A 13,842-nucleotide genomic window follows, 5' to 3' on the forward strand; every position below is an offset into this window, starting at 1 on the left:
AGATATTTGGAAGTTTTGAGTTCCTCATCCCATCATAGGTGGGGCTTTTTGCAGGTGGCTGGATCTAGGCTGTGTGATGCCGGGATTAAGGATGTGATGCTGGGATTAATGGTGCCCCACTCTGGGTGTGAGTGCTCCCTGCCCTAAGGGTGGGGAGCCCAGATGGAATGTAAGGGACAGAAAGAGGGCTGCTGCAGTTGCTTTTCTGCTTTGCTGCCTTCTGCCTGCCCTGCTTTGCTATTAACTGTTTCCTACCAACAACGGAAAAGAAGGGTTCCTTTCACCCTACAACCCTGCCAGCATCTGTTATTGGTTGATCTCTTGATAGATTTTTTTCTGGGGTGAGGTGGAATCTCAGTATTGTTTTCATCTGCATCTCTCAAATGACCAGTGATGTTGAATATTTTTTCATATGTTTATTTGCTCCTTTTACTTCTTTGTCTGCGAAATGTCTGTTCATTTCAGATGCTCATTTTTTAATTGGGTCTTTATATTTGGGGGTCTGATTTTTTTAAGTTCTTTATATATTCTAGATAGTAGTCCTTTTTCTGAGGAACAGCTGATAAAAATTTTTTCCTACATTGTAGGTTGTCTCTTAGCTCTGTTGGTGGTTTCTCTTGCAGTGCAGAAGCTTTTTAATAAGATGAGATCCCAGTTGTTGATTGTGTTAGTTCCCGTGCTGTTGAGGTTTTGTTCATAAAGTCTTTTCCCATGCCAGTGTCTTCAAGAGTTCTACCTAACTTATCTTCCAGCAAGTTTAGTGTTTCTATTTTAATATTTAGATCTTTAATCCACTTCGATTTTAGTTTAGTGCATGGTTAAAGATATGGATCTGGTTTTAATCTTTAATCTAGTTTTAATCTTTTAATCTTTAATCCAGTTTTTCCAACACCATTTATTAAAGAGTCTATCTTTCCTTCAGTGAGGATGGTTGACTCCTTTGTTAAAGATGAAGTGGCTGAGTATGTCTGGAGTTATTTCTGCATCTTCTATTCCACTGATCCTCAGGTCTGTTTCTTTGCCAGTACCATGCTGTTTTTATCACAGTAGCTTTGTATTATAGTTTCAAGTTGGGGATTGTGATACCCCCTGTCATGTCTCTGTTGGCTAGTAGTGCTTTTGCTATTGTAAGTCTTCTGGTTCCAAATGAATTTTTGGATTGTTTTCTCTAGTTCTGTGAAATATACTGTTGGGATTTCAATCAGGATTGCATTGAATCTATATAGCAGTTTTGTAAGTATGGCCATTTTCACTATATCGGTTCTACCTACCCAGGAACAAGGAATGTCTTTCCATTTTTTATATCCTCTTTGATGTCTTTTTTCAGGGTGCTGTAGAGGTCTTTTGCTTCCTTTGATAGATTGATTCCTAGATATTTCATTTTTGGGTGCTATTGTGAAAGGAATTGTTTCCCTGATTTCTCTCTTGGTGAATCTGTCATTTGTGTACAAGAAGGCTATTGATTTTTGAGTGTTAACCTTGAATCCAGCTACTCTACTGAATCTGGCAATTAAGTCTAGAAGTCTTTTGGCAGAGTTTTTTGGGATCTTCTATGTAGAGTACTATGTTGTCAGCAAATAACCACAGTTTAACTTCTTTGCTGTCTTTATTCCTTTTATTTCTTTCTCTTGTCTAATTGCTGTGGCTACATCTCTGAAATATTTATGATTGCACTGTGGTGCAGGCATTTGCAGGAAATGCAAATCCCCTCATTTTTCTTTAAGAAGCTGCCATACTTATTTTATAGGTTTGGGGGACATGATATTCAATATTGAAGCTTTTCACACCAAAAAACCCTTGAGAATGAGTTAATCTTCTATCTTTATCCATCTTTGGACTTTACTTTTAATCATAAATTCACCCTTAGATTAAGATTTTATGGTAGGAACCTGAAGTGTTTTTTTAAGTAGTGTATTAAGTCTTCATTTATACTGGAGCCATAGACTTATGAATGGTGACTGAAAGGCTCCCCATTCTTGAGAATTAATAGTGAGGATGGGCAGTAATGAGAGAGATACACTTTTCCCAAACTTGACTATAATGCTCCTAAAATCTACTCATATGTCACATTAGGCAAGCCTTCCATGAGGCAGGAAGCCCTGACTGTGAAGGTCTGCTTACACACAGTGGGAGCAGAGTTCACCTAGCTCTGCCAGGAACAGCTTCATTCTCCTTTCCTTTTTGGTAGTGCCATCTTCAGCCCCACTCTGGTGCTAGCTTGAGGCAAACTACTCATGATTTATTTACCCTTGCAGTTTTAAAGAGTTTTTCTCTCAAACAGAATGGGTGTCTATATTTAATAGGAAGAACCCCCCCACCTCCATTTGCCTGTGAAAGGTCTTCACAAGGTTTCAATGGCCATTTGGTTTCCATTTGTCACTTTCAGTTGCCCATGAGGTCATGCTGGCTTTTATGTGGTATGCAGTCAATTTTGTTTTGCCTGTGATTGATCATTGTATGTTAGAAGGTCTTGGTGAAATAGACCAGATACTGTTTGTATATAAACACAAATACAGTATATATTACATTTTAGCATTTTATGATTTCAGTATATCCCTATCAGTAATATTTTCCAAAGTAGGTTTATAGCATTTTGTCTACTTCAAAATGAGACTTGTAAGTATCAAGAACTTGTTAATTGCCAGGTGAATGTACTGATTGGTAGAGTGTAAATTGAGATAATTAGTTTTGAAGAATACTTAGTCATCAGGAACTGTTTATCTCTTAAAACTGTAGGTTTGGGAAGACATTAACCTGATACTAAAAAAGCCCAGGTAATACAAAGAATGCAGATATAATTCAGTTTGGATTGACTTTTGAATAATGAATGAAGTATGCAAGCTGAAGACTAGGAAGAAATTGATTTCTGGGATTTAGTGGGCATTTTGTAAGATCAAGATTTGTTATATTTACCAATTTTTCCTGCAGACAAATTGGAGAATAAGAAAATTGGTAGTAAACAAGTTATCTTAAAATCTTGCTTTTTATTTGTGTAACTTTTCAGGAAACATCCAGTGTGTGTAGTGAATCACAACTTTAATAGTCTTCATTTCTATTTAGTAGTGGGTACTTCTTTTATAGTCCACATCCAGAATCTAACTGGAATATAAAATCTGCTGACCTTACCTGCAAATGAATAAATACATGTTAATTTTAAGGTTTAAACAAATAGGAAGGTGCAGAAATGGTAATAGTAATGGCTCTAAATAAAGTTGGAAAGTTAGGAAGGAGGCAAAACACAAAGTACGTTTTATATTCAGTGTATTAGTTTTTAATCATTGTTGTAATAAATTACTATAAACATAGTGGCTTAAAATAATACCTACGTATTCTGTCACAGTTTCTGTGGGTCAGAATTCTGGGCCAAGTGTGGCTTAGCTGGGTTCTCTGCTTAGGGTCTCACAAGGCTGAGGTCGAGGTGTCAGCAGGGCAGTTTTCGTTCCTGGAGACTAGAGAAGAATCACCCTGAAGGCTCATTCAAGATGACAGCAGAATTGTGTTCTTTTGTCCACTTTCCATATGGCCCCCTCCGTCTTTAAGCCATTATTGGTGTGTCAAATCCTTCTTGTGCTACCAGCTGGGGAATCTCTGGTTTTCACTTCTACTTCTAGCTACAGAAACAACTCTGATTCAGATCAGGCACATGCAGACATGGGGCTGAAATTCTGCCTACCACAATCCTGTAAAAATTTAGTTAGGCCTTTATTTTGATGAGTATTGTGTGTTTTAAAAAGAGGAAGGAGGTGATCAAATTTGTGTTTTATAATAATTACTTTGACAATACTATAGACAGGTTGTCTTGAGTCTACCCTGAAGTCATGGAAAAGTCATTAGCTGTTTTAGGAAGAAAGTGTTTTCACATAGTGAATAAAGTACTTACCAAATCCGTGGAAGACCTAGAGGAGCAGACTTAGTTAGGCTGCCTCCCTAGAACTGCCTCTAGAATAGGTGGTACCATACAGGGAAGTGCCCCACCAAAGCACTGCTACCTCTACCAGAATCAGGCCAGGGGAAGAACAACGGGGTGCTGTCCTTGGTGCTGATAACATCACCTTTTCTGTGATCTGGAGGTCAACATCTGCAGCCAGGGCTGTTGACTCCAAGCACAGACTGCTTGCACTTAAGTCTGGCAGTTAGGAAGCCTGCCTCCAAACTGTTCAAGACTATGTCTGCTAGACCTACTACCTCTTTTGAAACCTAGAGCTGACCAGGATTTGTAGACACTAAATTTCATCTGCAAGGTAGTATAGGAAATACAGATTTAAGGGCTTTCCTATCTTTCCAGTATAGGAAGGCCTATTGGGGGAGGTTGAAACAGATACTAAGAAAGCTCATCTAGCTTATGCATCCATACAAAACAGTAAGCAATCCAAATTATTTAATGACTTGAATTTACAAGAAAACTAGATAAGAGAAATGTGGAAAAATCAATTATTTAGACAGAGAATTAGTAAGACATGTTAATTGATGGAATGAGAGAAATAGAGAAGGAATTGGAGTGACCATCTTGTTTCTGAGTAGGATAATTAGGTAGATTTTAGTAATATTTACTGAGATATAAAAGACTGGAAAAGAAGGTGGATGGGAGTGGCATGAATTGTTTCTGGACATGTTGATTTTGAGAAAATTATAGAACATCACAGTGTTCCAATTTATAGGTTATTTCATTTGTAGATTTACTTGCTCATTGTAGCAACTGTGCTACTTTCTGTGTGTGGGTCATAATTTTTTGTGCAAACATGTCTGTGATTGAGATTGATACAATTGGCGATAGTGTCAAGTATAAATGAGTCCAAGAATTACTGTTATTATAAAATTTAGTTTGATATTTAGATTCAAGCCTTTTTACTAGTCTTTTAATCTCAGAACTGAATAATTTTATTTATATTTTTGTTTTTATTTGCCCCTAAAAGGACTCAAGGACACTCTATTCCTTAAGTTCTTTCTCATTTCAGAATATCTGCTTGTTGGGCTGGGGATTCAGCTCAGTGGTTCTGGCACCTGCCTCTCAAGCGCAAGGTCCCAAGTTCGATCCCCAGTACCAAAAAAGAAAGAATATCTGCTTGTTAAATTTATTCCTGAACAAAGCTAAACTAGATATAATATTCTTGGGTCATCCTTTCTAATTTATCTTTTTGGTCATTAATGGTGTTGTTTTGCTCTTCAGTGTGTTCCATTAGCTGTGCACTCTCACTTTTCATCTCATGCTACAGCTTATCAGTTGTCTTTGAGCTCTTGTTTTTGTATATTCGTGCAGTTAGTAATTTCTAGAACGTACAGTGTAGAGCAATTGTTCCTCTGTTATCTGTAACTTTTAGATTGAGTTCTGCCTCTGCTTTTTACTTGTTTATGTGTTTCTCTCCTTCATTCTTTTTTCTGTGGTATGTGCTTTGTTGCTATTTTGTGTCTTTCTTATTTATGCCTAAAAGTGGGCACTTCTCTACAAATGGGCAATAAATACATAAAAAAATGTTCAACATCTCTGGCTGTCAGAGAAATGCAAGTTAAAACTACATAAAAAAAAAAACTACATCGAGATAACATCTTACCTTCAGAAAGAATGGCTATCATAAAATATTTAATAATAATAAATGCCGGCAAGGATGTGGGGAAAAAGGTACTCTTTTACATTGTTGGTGGGAATGTAAACTAGTACAACCACTATGGAAATCAGTGTGGAGATTCCTCAACTAAAACTAGAAATTCCACTTGACCCAGTTATCCCCTTTTTAAATATCCCTCCCCAAATTAAAATCCTCATATTATAAGGATATATGCACACCTACGTTTGTAGCAGCACAATTTTTAATAGCTAGATCTTGGAAACAGCATATAAGTTGGATACACTTCTGAATGGATAAAGAAAATGTGGTATTTATACATAATGGGATACTACTCAGCCATAAAGGAAGATAAACTTGAGGCATTTGTGGGTAAATGGATGCAACTTGAGAACCTAATGTTAAGTGAAATTAGTCAGATACACAGACTTAAATATCTCATGGTTTCTCTTATATGAGAAACTAAAATAATGTATATACAAATAAAGAGCAAAATAGAAGATAAATAAATAGAAAGTAGGGGGAAGTTCAAATAATTCCCCCAAATTACCTATTCCATTGTTTCAAAAATATTTTAATACATATAGTAATTTGATTCATTTACTCCTAGCTTCTTTCAGTTCATAGAAATGGAAATTTTGTGCTATTATCTTTTTGTTTCTTCTTTGTAAGAGGAAGTGTTTTTTGTCTATGTCTTATACTATAACTACTTTAAAGATTGTGATACATAATGTGTTAACTATTGTTATTCTGGTTATTTGGTTATGACATTTTGTTTTATTTTTCATTAAAATTTTTTTAAGTGGGCACTTCTATCCAGACTGTATCTTTGCTGAAACATGATTTAGCTCTCCTTGAGCCTTTCCCATTCTTATTTTGTCCCTCCCAGGCTAAACCCTCCGTCTGTCTACTTTTCTGTAGTCTGAAGGGAGAACGTCTCTGGAGTTGGGATTCAACTGGTATTTGACCATATGGATTCTGCTGTCTTCTGAAATTTTTAAAAAATTATCTTAATCTACTTTTACTTATTTGAAGGCATATCCTAGGAGATGAGTTGGGGAAAATATTCTTAAACTGTGAGTCATTTAATCTTTTTAGTTTGGAGGCTTAGATCATTTCAAGTCATGGTAGTTTCAGTTTTTGTTTGGGCTTTTTTATCTTGCTTGGTTTTAGATTTACTTGTCTTTGCTAAAATCTTGACACTTGGCGGTGGTATATAGAGGCTTCTGTTCCTTGAGGTTTTTCTACAACCTGGTTTTTCCATAATCTGGGTGACTCTGTAGCCCCTTGATCCACTTTTCTTTAAATAAGTCAATATGGTCAAAATTTTGTCTCTGCTTTTGTTCTCCATGGTGGTTTGCAGGAACCACCATGGGTGGTTCTTTGATTAACTGAACCAAATGGTGTAGCGCTTTTATTTCCTTTTAAAACACTGTGATAATAAGATTATGTCTTCTTTTGTTACTGCTGGTGATTTTTTTATGCCTTTTAAAAATACTGTTTTTCATTCAAGTTCTGGGAGCAGATTCTGTACTCCATTTGATCATACGAATCAATATGTTTTCTATGAAGTCCCACCTAAGTAGATTTCAGTCCTATATTTTCTAAGGGTATGTTTACTTAAATAATACAAACTCCAGAGCAGCAGAGATGTCATGTTAATATTTTTGTGTATGAACTTACAATTTACAAAATGTTTACTAATCTTCTATTTTACTTAATATTTATGGCTGTCTTATAAAGTAGGAAGGACAAGACTTATCCTAATTATACTAATGAGAAAACAGATTCAAAAGGACTGAGTGAGTTGCCAAGTCACACAGCTAATTATAAGATGGAGTCAAAACTCTGAAGGCAGAACCACTGCTATTTTTGCCATACCCTGTTTCTCCATTTAAAGAAAATAATAACCTCCATCTCTAAGCACAGATGTCTTACCATGTCATTAATGTTCTTACAAACCTTGTTATGACACTGATTTTACTGAGTAAAAGCCAAAAATGGAGTGGGAGAGGTTTGAGAATAATAAGTCTTATGTGACTGTGGTATTGTGATCCTTAATTAACCTCAGTGTTTTTTAGTTATAATAAAACTAATATTAAATCTTTTCAGTATTTTTCCCTCTCTGGTATGTAGGAAACTGCACAAAACTCAATAAAATCAGACCTACATCTTCCAAGGCTGGAAGTGGATACAAGATTTTCCACATGGGAAATGACCTAGTGGGCCCTATTATCATCTCTGCAATTCACTTTCCTCTTGGTGTGCTTTGCTTTTTATCCCTGCCTTGGTAAAAGAACATGAGTTCTTTCTTTGTCAAATTTCTTCCCCCAAGAATGTATCCTTAACTCGTCCATTAAATCCTTGTATTACAGCTGAGACTAGACTGGAACATTCAGACAAGTTTCACTGAAAGAGTTGGGTTAATAGCTAGCATATATGTTTTTACCTGCAAGTTATGGCTTCTCAGGCCTCAGACACCACTGACCTCCTTCCATCTTTATTACTAAAGAACATGTATTTAGATATCTGCCCTTCTCAGTGACACCCCCAAAAAGCTAGTTCTGTGGAGATATTTAACTCTTCTCTTTTCTCTGTAGCATTTGCTTTTCTAGGTTCTATTTCCTTTCTAAGCTTATTCTCAATGTATCGCAGGTGTTGACCATCTTCAGTAGAAACATTTCCTCTGTCCTCAAGGACATAGTTTTACTGAGGCCTCAATGGAGCAACTGTATCGGGTCACAGAAACCACAATAGTCATCCAATAGCTAGGTACATATATACAGACAGACAGACATAGAAATAGAGGGGTAATATTAGTAAATAATATTAGAAAGTTGAGAGTAACAGTGTAGTGTACTTGTAGTTCAGAAGAAGTCCATGGATCATGAGCTGGTAGTTCAAGCTGACATTGTTGTTCTTATCCTTCTAGGTATCATGAACTGATCACAAAATATGGGAAGTTGGAACCTTTGGCAGAAGTGGACCTAAGACCCCAGAGCAGTGCAAAAGTAGAAGTCCACTTTAATGATCAAGTGGAAGAAATGAGCATTCGTCTGGACCAAACAGTTGCAGAACTAAAGAAACAGTTAAAAACTCTAGTGCAACTACCCACAAGCAACATGGTTCTCTACTATTTTGACCATGAAGCTCCCTTTGGCCCAGAAGAAATGAAGTACAGCTCTCGCGCATTGCATTCTTTTGGCATTAGGGATGGAGATAAAATTTATGTGGAGTCCAAAACAAAATAACCTACCTGCCTTGTAAAAACACACATAAGAACTCTTGCAGGGCATTTGTTTCTGGTGTGGTTTTCTTTAGGAGGGAGAAGGCTGCTTTTTTTTGTTCTGTTTTATTTACCTTTGGGAGGTATTTTTCATATTTTTCCCCTAAGATGGGTAGGGGGCTGTTTTTGGTATTTTCTGTCACAGATTTCTTCAGCTCAGCCAGCAAAATTGGCCACATCTGCAGACCATATGCCCGCTCTCATAAAGATGGCAAAGAAATCACCAACTTCTTAGTGTGTTCCCTGGGGTTTGTCTGCCGCTTGGTTTTGTTACCATTGGGTATGCTTGTGAAGAGAGCATGAACAGCAGGCTCCTTCAAGGGTGTCTAACAATATTTACATTAGGAGACAAGGAATCTTCACAGGAAGGACCACCAGTTCTCTCCCTTGGTTCTTCCTGTCTACCTTCCTCTCCCTCCTTTCCTCTTTTGTTTGGTTTTCTCTTTGACTTGTGTCAACATATGTTTAGCTAATAATTTTATCCTGTTCATAGTTAACTTACCTCTCAACTTGAGTGATTTTTCTCATTTCTCCTTTTTGAAATAATTTTGAGTCTTTTAAGCATTTTGCAACCTGATTCTGATCTCAGGTACTCAGTAAGAACCTATAACTCTGTTAGGATCTTGAAGAATAGATGGAAAGTTAAACTCCAGGAAAATTTACTATTATTCTAGAAGTATTGGTAGAGCAGTCTGATCTCTTTATATGCTACTGTCTCACTTTTAATGTCCTTTATAGAGTATATCAGTCATTACTTCCATAACATGAAATATGTCAGATTCAAGTTATTTTATTTTTGCTTATTGAATATATTTCCTCATATCTTTCTCTTTCATTAATTTAAACTATTGAGAATAGAGACCTGGCTTTATGAAGAAGCCAGTAGAATGTTGGATGTGCATGGCAGGAGAGCAGAGCATCAGCTAATCGATGATCTGTGCTGTGTGTTAAGGAATGGAGTTTGGGATATGGGCAAATGGGCTTCATGACTTGCCTGTCACCCATTTGAAGCCCTTGTTTTTGCACTTTGCATTAAAGGTGGGAAATTTTAATCAAAGGGGGCTTTGCTTTCCATTTTGTAAGATTTGGGGATGTAAGAATTAAACAGTTCTTGTTTTACATTTCAGTTTAGTTGCCGCCATAGAAGAATAACTCTGCCTAATCTATGTTAAAACTTCCAAATTGCACCCAAGTCATATTTTTTTGCAGAAGCACATTTAAAGCACTTTTCTTTTAAAATTGGCCCCTTATTTGCCCTCAACTCTTGTTTGTTTCTATTCCTTTTGAAATCAGATGTAATCCTTTTCTTTAGTATATATAAACATGGTCCACCATGTTTATAGGTGGGAGACTTAAGAAATAACTACGTAGGGCAGAGAAGGTAGGCAAGTGAAGTATTTTTCAGAGAATGCAATTATTATCTAGTTGCATTTGATCTTTTGAGCTTTGTTAATGATTCTACCCCTCCTATGAATTTAATTTCTTAGAGAATTTTTAGATGATTTTCAATTCTTCATGTATTGGGGAGTTGTGTTTATTATTGCTACTTTTTAAATTTTCCTGTGCCATATGGCAGATGTTTATTCTCTTAATGCGCTTCAGGTTCAGTATCTGTAAAGCCTTTGACTCAGTCCTTCTGAGGCAAATCTACATTCACTGTAACATTAAAGATGGAAACCAAAGGGTTTGAGAAAGATGAATGAAGCCTATTCTCCTTCTGCTGCAGACTTTTATCTTGCAAAATCACAAAAATGAGCAGTGGAGATCCAGGCTGAGTATAGACGAGAACAGTTATTTTCCATTCACATTTCTCTTGACAGGTTTTTGGAAATAGGAAAAAAGTGTGGCAAGTGTCATGAAGGTTAAAACTGAGTGCTTTGTGTATATGCACACAAGTACAGGCAAGTTTGAAAGAGAAATAATGTAATTGAACCCGTTTCTTTTGTCAGCCTGGGAAACAGATGCACTCTTATTTTTTGAAGTGATATGACCCCTGATTGTCCCACAGCAGAAGGCAGAGTGAACACTTATGCTTTAATCATAAGTGGAATGGTCAGAATAAGATATTTTATATATGACAAAGTTTTATGAAATGCTTTTTTACTATTAGAGACCTGTTTCTTCTGTTATTACAGAACACAGTGTTTTATCAACTGCAGGCATAAATTCTTTTATTATACAATTGCATGTAGAGGGAACTTCCCATTTAATTCAGCCGATGTGGGTATTTTTAGGGCATTGTAATTGATGGTTTTAAAATTGCTGAATAATTTTTGATTAATAAAATATCTAATTAAATTACTGGTCTTTCAGAGTTACAGAAGTAAATGAGAAAAGCTATTTGAGCATGTGTACTTATAGATTCATTTGGGTGGCTCAGTAAAGATGCTGCTTTTGAAATAAAATTGGTGCTGTGTAAACACTTGTAACCAAAATTATTTTTATAATAGGTCTGAAAGAAGGAGAGAAGAAACCATGGACCTTTGAGTCTCCAAGTTATGCATAATGGATTGTCTGTAGCTTATCCATATTTTAATAATGACTTCATCCAGATCCAGTAGAGCATATTACTGACATTTATGAGGCAAAATGCAGCTATAGCCAGTATTATAGATATGATGCTTCAGGCATAAAGGTATAGAACAAACCTTTTCTAAAGTAGAAATTCTTTTCAGTTATGAAAAAAAATAAAGTAGCATCAAAACCAAGGAATCCTTTCTACATGTGGATGCATAGCTGCTGAAGCCACAGAAGTCAGTTTCTGAATTTGAATTGTGAAACTATCCCAGGTTTCTTTCTTAAGTCCAAAGTTGTATGTCTTTATTGTTAAAAGTTTTTGTTTCTGCAATTTGTTACCAACATTGCCAACATAAATACATAAGAAATCAGAAATTATAAGCTCTTTAGGTTTTAAGACTTTTTGGTGAAAATTAAGCCCAAAATATAAGCTCAGTTCTGTGTAACAGAAGTGAATGCCATGATATGCTTTCTAAAAATTGTTTACTTTTTAAAAAATTCAATTTTAACTAGATTTTCACCTATGTGGCTAAACCAGCAGTGTTAGGAGCAGAGGACATTCATTGCACAAAGAACTGATCAGCACTTGAGACGTACTGCTATAGCTTTTAGTAACGCACATGTGAGTGTGGCTTGCTGCATGGGAAGTGCTGGGCTCCCGGCCATGTAAGCCATGTAAAACATGAATTCTGAATACTAGACTGTTCTAAGCAATGTCATCTCTTTCTGAATTGGATTTTTTGCTTTATTTCATGTTAGATTGAAAATACAAGCAAACTGCTTTCAAGAACACCCAGAAGCTATCTGTGTTACCAGACGTGTTGTGAACACTACTGTTTTTCATAGGTGCTTCCTTGAAATGTATGTCCATTATAGTGATGGAGAGGGACTGGACTCTCTCAGGCTCTTTACTTGCCAGTTGTCTCCTGCATTAATGGAAATATATATTTTATTTTAGAATATAATTTAAACATGAAGGTCTATTCTTTGCACTTTTTATTAATATATATATATAGATAATCTTTAAAAAAATTAAAAATCCAAGTCCATTTTCTCTTTGTGTTCTGCTTTTTTTTTTCTGGATTGTTGGGTCAAAGGAATATGTTTATTTTTCTATAGCTCAAAATGAACATTGTTGCTGTGGTTGATTTCATTAGAGGATTGACTTAAACCAGTAAGAGTCTGACCTTTTTTTTTTTTTTGTACCAGGGATTGAACTCGGGACCTTGCACTTGCGAGGCAGGCAGCAGAGCCACTGAGCTAAATCCCCAGTCCTGACCATTTTTAAAATAACTGGAATTTTCCTGAAGAGGAAAAATCACAAAACAAAGATATGTGGGAAATGTGAAGTTGGTTTTCTATTAGCAAAATAATATATTTTCAACATGCTTTCTGTACTCCTTTTTTAATCCTTTGGGGACAATACCTCTTTTGAGATACTTGGTGGCATCTTTTTTGAATAAGATTGAAAATCTAATTATGGTGAAATTAAAATTTGCCAATTTTTATTCAGGAGTTTTTTCCCTTTGAAAAATAATTTTCTACAAGTATGAGTTTTGAACACCTGAATCCTATCTGGTTTTCAATAGTTTCTTGGTAAGCTTGTACCAAGAATTAAGATTCAAGGACTGTACTGTGTTTCTGTGTTTAAAGAATGTATTCCATGAACTTCTCTTAAAAGAGAATGCTTCAGAAGTGCAAATGTGTCTAATCTGTTTAAATTTAGGATTATTTTTGCCTCCTATTCAAATTTCAAAGAATTGTAATTTTAACTCCAATGTCAAACTTTATTTAATCACTACTTATTGTGAGCTTCTCTGCGTACTTACAATGTAGACATATATCTAGACATCTAATACTTATTGAACTGGAAAATGCCATGACTTTTTCCAGTTATTTGAATGCACATAAAAAGGTTGACCTTTGAGGTCGCACTTCTCTTCCCAACTCCTCTGGAAAAGAGGTTTCCATTTGGTTTTCCCATGAAAGCCAACAACATTCCCATTTTCTTACTAAGGAGGAAATTAACACAGAAATAGGTTAGATAACTGGTCCAGAGTCACACAATTGGTAAATGACAAGGCCAGGGTTCAGACACAGGTAATGTAGCTCCAGATTTCACGCTACAGTGCCTGCTGCCAAAATTCTCTATACCTGCCCCTTCAACACACACTTTTATTGTTCTTTGTTTCACTAAAACACTAAAATGAGATGTTCCTCCGTATTGATTTACTAAATAGATTCACTTTGTAATGAAATAACTGATGTGGCTGGTAGCTTTAAGTCTAGATTCAAATATGTCCCCATGGCAATTCAGCATTGTGATGTTGGAGTTGGTACATGTCTACTGTCCTCCCGCCCTAATCCATAGTAGGGTCTTATGGTGGGTGCTGTTGCCAAGAATAAATGAAACAGCTGATGCAGGAAGACTGATAACTTGATTTGTAATCTGGGAACATTCTAGAGCCTTAAACTTGA

General features: G+C 36.0%; 1 protein-coding gene across 1 annotated transcript in view; it reads left to right on the top strand.

Annotated features, from left to right (window-relative positions):
• Tbcel (tubulin folding cofactor E like) overlaps positions 1–12,418 on the top strand; it is a 68,418-nt gene extending 56,000 nt beyond the window's left edge. The window contains exon 8 of the mRNA XM_004870917.3: positions 8,494–12,418. Within this exon, the coding sequence (XP_004870974.1) occupies positions 8,494–8,812 (319 nt within the window). The 3' untranslated portion in view covers positions 8,813–12,418. The remainder of the gene's footprint in view (positions 1–8,493) is intronic.
• Positions 12,419–13,842: the final 1,424 nt, after the last annotated feature.

The sequence above is a fragment of the Heterocephalus glaber genome, unplaced genomic scaffold (genome assembly GCF_053883595.1).
Source record: "Heterocephalus glaber isolate CG9 unplaced genomic scaffold, H.glaber_assembly_v1.0 deba00001431, whole genome shotgun sequence".
In the NCBI taxonomy this organism is placed as follows: Eukaryota; Metazoa; Chordata; class Mammalia; order Rodentia; family Bathyergidae; genus Heterocephalus; species Heterocephalus glaber.